Source organism: Elephantulus edwardii, unplaced genomic scaffold, assembly GCF_000299155.1.
Source record: "Elephantulus edwardii isolate Elephantulus edwardi_28Jun2011 unplaced genomic scaffold, EleEdw1.0 scaffold00052, whole genome shotgun sequence".
Taxonomy (NCBI): domain Eukaryota; kingdom Metazoa; phylum Chordata; class Mammalia; order Macroscelidea; family Macroscelididae; genus Elephantulus; species Elephantulus edwardii.
Window position 1 is genome coordinate 16,779,932 of NW_006399802.1, and position 10,640 is coordinate 16,790,571.

The 10,640-nt window shown below is 44.5% G+C and overlaps 1 protein-coding gene across 1 annotated transcript in view; it reads left to right on the forward strand.

The window, feature by feature from the left end:
- Window positions 1-521: 521 nt before the first annotated feature.
- PALM2 (paralemmin 2) overlaps window positions 522-10,640 on the forward strand; it is a 211,315-nt gene continuing 201,196 nt past the window's right edge. Inside the window, exon 1 of the mRNA XM_006886924.1 lies at window positions 522-611. Coding sequence (XP_006886986.1) covers window positions 552-611 — 60 coding nt within the window. The 5' untranslated portion in view covers window positions 522-551. The remainder of the gene's footprint in view (window positions 612-10,640) is intronic.

Below are 10,640 nucleotides of genomic sequence, written 5' to 3' on the forward strand. Positions count from 1 at the left end.
CAGTTGTGATTATGCACCGCTGCGCGCCAGCCGTGCGCCCCAGGTGCCTACCCACACGCGCGCCTTGGGGACTTGCTGAGGCCAGGTGCCTCTGCCCTACTACCGGCTCGGTCCGGCAACCCCAGCGTCTCCTGCTGCCTAAAGCCGCGCGGGGCTGCTGCAGCAGGTCCCCACACCCCAGGGGCGGAGCGTGGCGCGAGACGTCAGGGCGGAGAGTGAGCGCGGAGCGAGCGCGCACTCCGGGAGGGTGCCGGCGGCCCACGTCCCCGGCTGGCGCGGCCGCGGCGGGCCAGCAGCGGCGGCTGTGAGATGCAGTTAGCGGCGGCGCTGGGGCGCAGCCAGGCGGCCGGGCGGGCGGAGGCCAGAGGCTGAGCTGGAGGGAGCCAGCGGTGCTCACTGCTCTGCCGGCTGCCCCCGTGGTGAATCCCCAGGCTCTTGCTACGGATTCTACTCACTCTTACCCGGGTTCTAGAAAAGCCCCCCGGGGCGCCCATCAGTTTTCTTGGGTGACTACAGCGTGTGTTTTTTTCTTTCTCCCTTCCCCTCCCTGTATGTCCTTCTCCAGGATGGCAGAGGCGGAATTGCACAAGGAAAGGCTGCAAGCCATAGCAGTAAGTCCACTTTCATCTTATTTTCTTGCTCTATTGTCTGGGATGGAAGGGGCCCAAGTATTTTGGGGCGAGCAGCGTTCCAGCACAGTAGCCGCAGGGCATGTGGTTCAGGAGGGGAAGTCTGTCAAGGTTCTGCTAAACTGCCTTTTCTTTGAGACGTCTGTAGATAGAAAACCCCAGGGCGCGCTTTGGGCAAGTGATTCAAATGTAGAGGAGTGGCTCAGAAATAAGATGCTTACTGCTGGGCTTGGGGGGAACACTAAACAGAAGGCGGGGGAGACTCTGGGAATACATCATCATCGGTGCCCAGTAATACGTTGATTTAATAGACTGGAGAACAGAAAACACGGTGACTGGGTCAATGGCGGTCATCCTTTCTGCGGAAACCGTTAGTTGGCCTGTTAAGTGGAAAACCAGCAGTTGCCTTCTCTGCCAGCCTCGAGGTCGAACCTCTTTCCAGAAACCAGGGCTGTGGGTTTCCCTTCCCTGTTTGATATTGACAAGGGCATTGGCACCAGCCACCACCCAGAAGACACCAAGAAGTCTCTGGACTTCTTGAAACAATTGGGCCCGGGGAATAATATGGCAAGAAAGCCTCTTCATTTTGGGCGTGGATAGTCTGGAAACCTATTTTCAGCGTTCCATGAAAAAGAACAACCTGTTTTGGTGAAGTTTTTATGCACTTTCAGAAAAGTGTACCCATGTGCATCTTGAGTAGAAAAGAGAGCTCTCTTAGATGAGCTAGATTTGAGCAGCCATGCGGCAGGGCTGCCAATGCTCCACAGATGTGGTATTCTTCCTGGAGCCACCACAGCTGGATTATGTATTTCCTTTGTGGATGAGAGAATGATTACTACTGCTATTTCAAATAATAACAATTAAAAGAAAAGGTCTGCTAATGTATTGGTGCAGAGGCCTCTCCAGATGTTCACCCACCTAAAAACCTTTGTGTGTCTGTGTGTGTGTCCGTCTTTTTGTGTCTCCAGGATTTCCTAATTCATGTTGGAGAAATAGTATGTAATGTTTGAGAAGTAGAACATGTTAATGTGTTTTCAAAAGTCTTTGGACTGACACTTCATTGGGGAAAATGTACACAGACCCTTTTACAGAAGTGTTTGATGTGGTCTCCTTGGCTGGGAGATCATCTTCCTCAGACTTCAAACAGGAAATGTATAGGAGACTTTTCGTTTCTGATTACTCATTAAGCAAGGTAAGCACAGCCTTCCTTGTGCTTACTAATTTGCAGTAAGCAATTTCACATTTTTCCCCCCACCATAAAAAAGTTTCTGCTTTTAGGGATGGCTGACAATCTGTCTCTCTCCCAACCCCACAGCACCTTCCTACCCATTCAAAGCCCCTTTTCAAAGTTACAATCCCTGACAGGGACCAAAGCATAGATTTATGCAAAGTAAGCATAGATTTATTTACTAATCTTTAGTGAAAGCTGCAGTAAAACCCATGTGACATTATTGACTACAGATTTGTAAGTAAGCCTGACTTTCCTATCCCTTAGAGACTATTGAGGAACCGAGAGACACTTGCTGACAATGTTGAAATGCTGTGATTTGCTGATTAGACAACTTTTGAAAGTGGCCCTAGGAACTAAAAAAGACTGTCCTCCCTCCCATGTATGTTTTGATGGTTAAAGGACTCATTCATTGTTTCTAAATTTGGTGGCAAGACTGATGTGGCCAGTATGCCATGAATGTAATAAGAAAGGAGATATTCAGTTATTGGTGCCATGTAGCTGATGGGTGTTTTGTTTACGTTGAATAATAGGATGCTTTAACTGTAGTTGAAGTGGCTGCCCTGGCAGACTCCTAGTCCCTCCCTTCGCCTGCCGCTGAAGGTTTCCAACAGTTGTCACATTTTCTGCCTTTGTATGACCAGCTATACTGGATGCCTGAGGAACAGCTGAAGCCCATGAAAGGACTTGCTTTTTCAAAGTGAAGCCAGAAGCAGCTAACACTGGGGCCACACTTTCCAAGTGGCGCTGAGTGATCCCAGCAGAGACTGGGTGGATTTTTCAAGAAAGTCTAGCAAGTATTTTTAAGTTGTCTCAAGTGTATGAGAAGAATAAAAACAAACACTTTTTTATTTTTCCATTTACTTGTTCGCCTTGTATAAATCATGATTCTGATTATTATGATGTGCAGTGAACCTTGAGGTTTTTATCAATATAGATTTCCTAAGAGTGAAGTATAAATGTGTGTAAGAGAGATATTAGATGATTTAGGAACTGGGGATTTGGGGCCATAACAGTGAATAATTTGTACCATGTTGGCATGATCTGTAAGGAGCTGGTTGTGCTACTAACCCAGTGGCTGCACATCGTTGGTGGTTCGAATCTACCAGAAGGTCCTTGGGAGAAAGATTAAGCATTCTCTTCCCATGTGATTTACAGACTCAGAACACCAATGGAGGGTGCACTCTGAGTTGATTCCAACTTAACAGCAGTGGGTGAGTGAGTGAGTGATGTCGGACTAGCTGCTCATTCTTCCAGTTTGCCAACGTCTGCCTCTGCCTCTGCTCACATGTCTTTTCCCAGAAACTAGCCCTCCTGAAATCTCTCCGAATATGTAGAAGCAGGAAAGCGATGAATCCTCATTCTCATCATATCTTTCTCAACTTTTGCTTCTGTCCAAGAAGCAGATACACGGGGTTCCAGTTTGTAGGGTTCGGGGTAAGGGCTCCAGTTACATTATCTGTAAAATGGTCCTATAAGTCCTATCTTAGGACCTGGTTTTAAAGTTTAGATGTGATGTAAGTGAAGGATGTGTCACGTGGTTGCCTTTAAAGAGTGTGGAAATAGAGCCCGCCATACCTGTCTACAATGCTGCTTTTCCAGGGGAGTTACAGACTGAATTCTGACATGGAACATGTCAGAAGAAGTTATTTATTCTTTTATTCAATTCTCGTAGCTTAATGGCAAGCAGTTGCATTGCCAACCAAAAGGCATCCTGATGAGCCTTTTATCTGACTCAGATTTTATAGTCGTAGAGATTAGCTGATGAAGGCAACATTATTAAAACAGTGTTAAAGCCAGTATTTGGACCCCACAGTTGGCCATTGGAGGCTTGACTTTCATTACTACTCTGAACTGCCACCTAAGACTGCGGCAGCCTCTCACACTTTTTTCCAGGAGCACACACTGTGGAAGTGCTTCCAGAAGCTGAGCTCAAGAAGTTGAACACTGTTTCTGTAGGATGGAAAAACATGAGACAATCTAAAATGCCCACATCCTTTTGATAGTCTTCCAAGGTTGGGTTCAGAGCATGGAAATGCCAACGGATGTACTGACTGAATGAGTAACATTCCCTAGGAGAAGCAGCAGCAGTGTTTCAGTGGAAACCAACTTGAGGTCTGGAACAGTTGTTATGCCTGTGTGTCCAAGGAGGAGATGTTGTTCCTTGAGTATGCGTGAGTATAACCAAATATTACCCAAGTTCTCAGGAACCATATGCACAAGACCTGAGCCTATCACTGGGGACCCACATAAGTGTGTTCATATGTACCGAGAAAATAATATGTTAACACACCCTACATTTGCTATTTAGGGAGTTTTGTCTTGTAAGAAGACAGTCTAGAATACCAAAAATGATCATTTGTTTTGTTGTTTGTTTGTTTTTGTATACTACTTAAGTTCGGGGGTTTTTTGGGGGAGGGGGGGCTTGTGTTGTTTTTGTTTTTTAAAAAGAACCAAACCTTGCACATGCTTACCTTAATTCTGAAGTCAAGGACCATTCCCATACTCACACAGTGAGACAGGGAAGAGTTTTATTAAGTCCCAGATCTCACAAACTCAGATTGCTGGTGCTCCAGCCCATATCACTAGGATGATACCAAGTTCAAATCCTGTGGCAGGAAAGAGGAGGGAGCCCTTGGGGAAATAGGTGCCTCAATATGTCTCTAGAATCTTTCCTTTTGGAGATTTTGTCTTGGGTCCCTCTTCCTATTGAAACACTCAGCCCAATGGTATGACTGGCAAGCCGTGACACCTATTGTTGTTGGGTGCTGTTCTGACTCCTAGTGACCCCATGTACAACACAATTGCCTTGTCATGAGCCTTCTACACAGGCTTCACTTCATTTGAACCCATTATGTTGAAGGTCATCTTTTTTGATGACTCTCTGGTTTGCCAACATGATAGCTTTTCCTGGTACTGATCCCTTTTAATAACATGTCCAGAGTACTTATCCCAAGACAGATTTGTTTGTTCTTTTGGCAGTCAATGACATCTTCCATATTCTTGGTCAGCACCGTAATTCACAAGCATAAATTCTTCAGTCGTCTTTATTCTTTGTGTAGCTAAGTGGGGTCCTGCTCACCTTGAGCTGGTGTAGATATAAGCAGATGGCTTAGCTGGGCTATGTCCTGACATTCCAGAGAAATAATTGTGTGTGTGTGTGTGTGTGTGTGTGTGTGTGTGTGTGTGTCTTTCTTAGATCCATCTTTTTGTGCCATTGTACTAGGCCTTCGAGTACGAGGATTGGAGCCTGTGATCAACAGCCAATGAGATAGCTCTGAGGGTTGGCACCTGTGACCAACAGCCAATGAGATAGTTCTGAGGGTTGGAGCCTGTGATCAACAGCCAATGAGATAGCTTTGAGGATTGGAGCCTGTGATCAACAGCCAATGAGATAGCTCCGTCTGGTTAGATTCTGGCTGCTTACATTGACTTGCCTAGACGCAAATCTTCACTGCTATTCACACAGCGACCTGGCCTAGCTTCTGAGAGAAGAGATTCTCCAGGGATTAGAGGCCCAAATTTAATCCAGATAGTAGTATGTCAAGAAGACAAAGATTCTTGCCACTGGACCAATTGGCAGCATCAGGATGGATGACGAAGAGATTGAGAGTGTTCACAGCTTCAGTTTGCTCGGCTCCACAGTCAACACTCTTGGCACCAGCAGTCAGGAAATCAAAAAGCGTATCGCGATGGGAAAGTCTGCTGTTAGGGACCTCTCTAAGGTACTCAGGAGCAACAGTGTCTCTCTGGAGACTAAGGTGCGCCTGATACAGGCCATGGTATTTGCAATCACTTGTTATGCATCAGAGAGTTGGACAATGACTAGGGAGGACAGAAGGAGAGTGGATGCTTTTGAGCTGTGGTGCTGGAGAAGGGTACTGAATGTACCCTGGACTGCCAGGAAAACAAACAGATTTATCTTGGAGAGGATTAAACCAAGCTACTCCTTGGAGGCAAGGATTCTGGGGCTTCGTCTGACATACTTTGGACATGTTGCCAGGAGGGACGGGTCCTTGGAGAGGGACATCATTCTTGGGAGGGTTGAGGGACAACGCAGGAGGGGAAGACCCTCTATGAGATGGATTGATTCGGTGACTGGGGTAATCGGGATGGGTGTGTCAGAGGCGGTGCGGTTGGCGCAGGATAGAGCAGGGTTTAGGGCTGTTGTGCATAGGGTCGCTATGAGTCGGAAACGACTCGACGGCACATAACAACAACAACAACAACAACAGTAAACACAATGATTTGTGTTGGGGTTATCCCTGTACATGTCCTTTGTGAACCTATATTGATAATTAGCCCCTAGCAGAAGACTGGAAAAATTAAGATCTTTGTCATTTATCTGTCATCTTCCGTCTCAGGAACACAAGTAACACTATGTTTTTTAAATTCCAAGTTAATTCTTTCACTTGGATGGTTTAAATCCAGATAAGGCTTAAAACACTGCTTGGCTGATAAATTGGTGCTGAGAAAAACTTCACCCCGACCTGGTCACTGAGAAGATAGGTGACTCTTGGGCCTGTTCAAGGTCATTTCTAGATCTGGCAGTGCCAAGCCAGGCCTTACACAAGCATGTTCAAGGGTCATATCCCTCTCTAGCCAGTTATTTGTACCTTTGAATATTTCAGACTTTAGCCCCTTGATACAAAGAACAGTTACTCTGGCAAACTTTAAGGTACTTTCAAAAATATAAAAGTCATCCTTTAAGAAAAAGCCAGCATAAAAATATTCAAGCCAAGGGATTTGTGGGTTATGGTTAGTTAATACTTAGGGGAAAAGCAAAGCTCAGTAGAGGTGTTTCTACATTTCCTTTGGAGCTCCCCAATGCTTCTGTGACCTCTGTCCTTGTTTTTTAGAATTGCCCACATTTCATCACTGATCCCTTTTGGGGGCTGTTCATCAGCATGCTTGGTGTTGATAGTTAGTTGGTCATCATGTAACATGACACTATCTGGTTACACTAGTGGTGATAGCAAACAGGGAAGATGGATGGAAACAATCCCCAGACTGTCAGTGCCTTGCACAACCTGGAGAGTTATAAACATGGATTCTAGAAATACCATGACTATTTCTGTGACCCTGTTGTGTCTCAGTCTCCTCATCTCTAAAATAGGGATAATGATAATACCTTCCTCATGGAGTGGTGATTCACTGAGCAGTTTCTTGGGAAATTCTCAGGGAAGGCATACAGTAAGCATTCAGCAAGTGTTTCCTGTGTATGAATCAGACAATTCGTGCATCTCTGAACAGAACATAGACACAAAGAATGGAATGTGAATTCTCTGAACTTCAAAATGTTGCCACACGGGTAAATTGCAAGTGAATGAAGCTATTACTGCATGTTTCCAATTTGTGAAGATAATAATTTAAGCAAAATAGGTGGTTTAGTGGGGTTTTTATTGTTGTTATATGCCATCGAGTCGCCTGCGACTCATAGCAATCTATGTACAACAGCCCTAAACCCTGCTCTATCCTGTGCCAATCTTATTGTCTCTGATACACCTACCTCCATTACCCCAGAAACTAAATCAATCCATCTTATCGAGGGTCTTCCCCTCTTGCGTTGTCCCTCCACCCTCCCAAGCATGACATCCTTCGCCAAGGACTGGTCCCTCCTTGCAACATGTCCAAAGTAGGTCAGACGAAGCTTCAGAATCCTTACCCCCAAGGGAGAAGTCTGGTCGTTCTTGGGGCCATCATGTAATATAAATGAGGGACACAGGCATGGTGGAAATGTATGCAAACCTGGAGGGCAGACCCCACTTCTTAGCCATGGTTAATTTATCCCATCCGAGACCTGTGGTCCCTGTGTTGCCATATCTCATTATCAAGAGAAGCTAGAAATCTGAGTTTAAAAAAAATGTGACGTCTCCATTAAAAAATAGAAATGGAAAGAAGTTTGAGACTTGATGACCTACAACAGCAGTAATGAACTACTTTTAAAACTACAGAACTTTTGTGGACACACAAAATTCCTTTTGATTAGCAGGTTGACATTTTGTGATCTCCAGATGTAGGTAGAGCTTTGAACTTGACAATGTGCATTCCTTATGTGTTGATTTTTTTGGATTCCATGAGGATACTATCAAGTAGTATTTCCAGCACCCCAACCACCAGATTACTCATGAAGCCACAAAGTCAGGTTGTCTTTTTTTGCCAGGATTTTGTGAATTTGTTGTCCAACTGTTTGAATCACTGGGATATAAAAAACCCTACATCTTTTAGCATGATGTCACTTGTTATGGTAATTGCAATTGTAACTGAGAATACTATTCTCTCAAAATGAATACAAAAATTGAAAAGATAACTGACGTTTTTATGTGGGGAATTCCTGTGGTAGAAGAATCTTTAAGAACATCTGTACAGGCATACAAATATTTTTTTCTTTTTTTATTATTAATTTTAATGAAAATTTACAGAGATTGTGAATTTCCATTTATTCATTGTTGCACTTTTCTCCTTGCCCACCCACCTCCACTCCTCCAGTTTGTTCTACTCTTTGAAAATTAAAAGAAAAATTCTTTCATTGTTATACAATCCCTCCCCCCAAGGCATACAAGTCTTATCACACATCAGTGAGAATGCTTGGGTTGGTTCTAAGATCAAGAGATTTACAGTCTTAAATCACAATGTGGAGGGTTAACTATGAGTCAGTTTGGACTACAAGGAAATGAGATTATTATTTTTTCCCCTCCACAATTAACTGACAGTGTAAGGAGACCTGGCAGGGCTCCAGGAGCTCTCGTGATACAGTGGATAGTGTGCTGCACTGCTAACCCATGGACCACATGCCCCTGGCGGTTTGAATATCTTCAGCATAATGATGAATAGTCTTCTCTCATTAAGCTTTACAGCCCCAGAAACTTGATAGAGGGTTCCTGTGAGTCAAAATTGACTCAATGCAAGTGAGTTTGAATGCAAGTTGGGCACAAGGCTTCTAATAATAACTGCATTTGCTATTTAAGATCATTTGGTTAACTAAGTTGTGATGTAGAACTTGGGCGTGCATTAGAATCACCTGGAAAAGGGCGGCTTAAAACAGACTGCTGGTCCCCCCTGCAGAGTGCTGGGTTTTTTCTGGTCTGAGAATTTGCGATTCTAATGAGTCTGTGTTTCATTGACTATGCAAAGACATTTGGCTGTGTCGACCACAGCAAACTGTGGCTAATTCTGAGAAGAATGGGAATTCCAGAACACTTGATCATGCTTATATGAAACCTATACTTGGACCAGGAGGCAGTCGTCAGAACAGAGGAAGGAACACTGCATAGTTCAAAATTGGGAAGGGATGTTTCCTATCTCCATACCTTTTAATCAATATGCAAAACAGATTATCTGGGAGGCTGGGTTCTATGGGGAGAAAAGTCGTATCAGGTTTGGAGGAAGACTCATCAACAATCAGCGTTATGCAGATGACACAACCCTGCTTGCTGAAACTGAGGAGAACCTGAAGTACTTGCTACAGAGCGTCAACAACTGAAGCTTTCAATATGGATTGAAGCTCAATATCAAGAAGACAAAGAATCTTGGCACTGGGCTGATTGGCCGCATCGTGATAAATGGTGAAGAGATTGAGACTATTAACAGCTTTAGTTTATTTGGTTCCACAATCAACACTTGTGCTACCAGCAGCCAAGAAATTAAAAGACGAATTGCATTGGGAAAGACTGCTGCCAGAGACCTCTCCAAAGTACTGAAGAGAAACTATATAAGTCTGGAGACTGAAGTACGCCTGATACAGGCCATGGGCTTTGCAGTTACTTGCTATGCATCAGAGAGCTGGACAGTGACTATGGATGATAGAAGGAGACTGATGCCTTTGAGCTGTGGTGCTGGAGTATTGAGTATACCATGAACTGCTAAGAGGACAAACAGGTTTGTCGTGGAGAGGGTGAGACCAGGCTTCTCCTTGGAGGCAAGGATTCTGAAGCTGTCTGACATACTTTGGACATGTTGCAAGGCGGGACCAGCCCCTGGAGAAGGACATAATGCTTTGAAGGGTGAAGAGACAGCACAAGAGAGGAAGATCCTTGATGAGATGGATTGATTCAGTGACTGGAGTAATGAGGGTAGGTGTATCAGAGACAATAAGATTGGCACAAAATAGAGCAGGGTTTAGGGCTGTTGTAAATAGGGTCACTACGAGTCACTGGCAACTTGATGGCACATAACAACAACAACAACAGATGAGTTTCCAAGTGATACCTAGGAATGCTGCTGCTATTCTGATGAATGCAGAGAACCAGTCTGAATCTTGAAAAGTGTTCCCTGGCCAGTGTAATTCCAGGAGTTTGTGTTCGTTCTCTCTCTCTCTCTCTTGAAGAAATGGAGTAAAAGACCAAATTTCAGTCTTAATTAATGAGGACCTAAGAAGACATAAACCTGCCTGAAAACGCTGTCATTGCGTTCCATTCCCACATCAGCTGGGAGCACGAGAAGATGGACCTGTTCTAATCTGTATGAAGTGACATTTCTGTCTGCTGCTCAGTCAAATCTGGAGATTTTGTTTGAGATTGGCTGAGCACTCAGGGAGATACTTTGGAGAAGAGCTGACCAAAACCTTTGTTGTTGTTGTGTACCATCGAGTGGGACCTGATCCATAGTTGACACTCTGGCAGGTTTTCAGAGACAATTAATTGCAAGGGAGGAGACTGCCCATCCTTCTCCCACAGCAGCTGGTGGCATCGAACCACGTGCCTTCAAGATTGCAGCACAGCTTCTTACCACTAGGCCACGTGGGTTAAAAAGTTCGCTTGAAAAGCAAAAGAAAAACTCCCTCA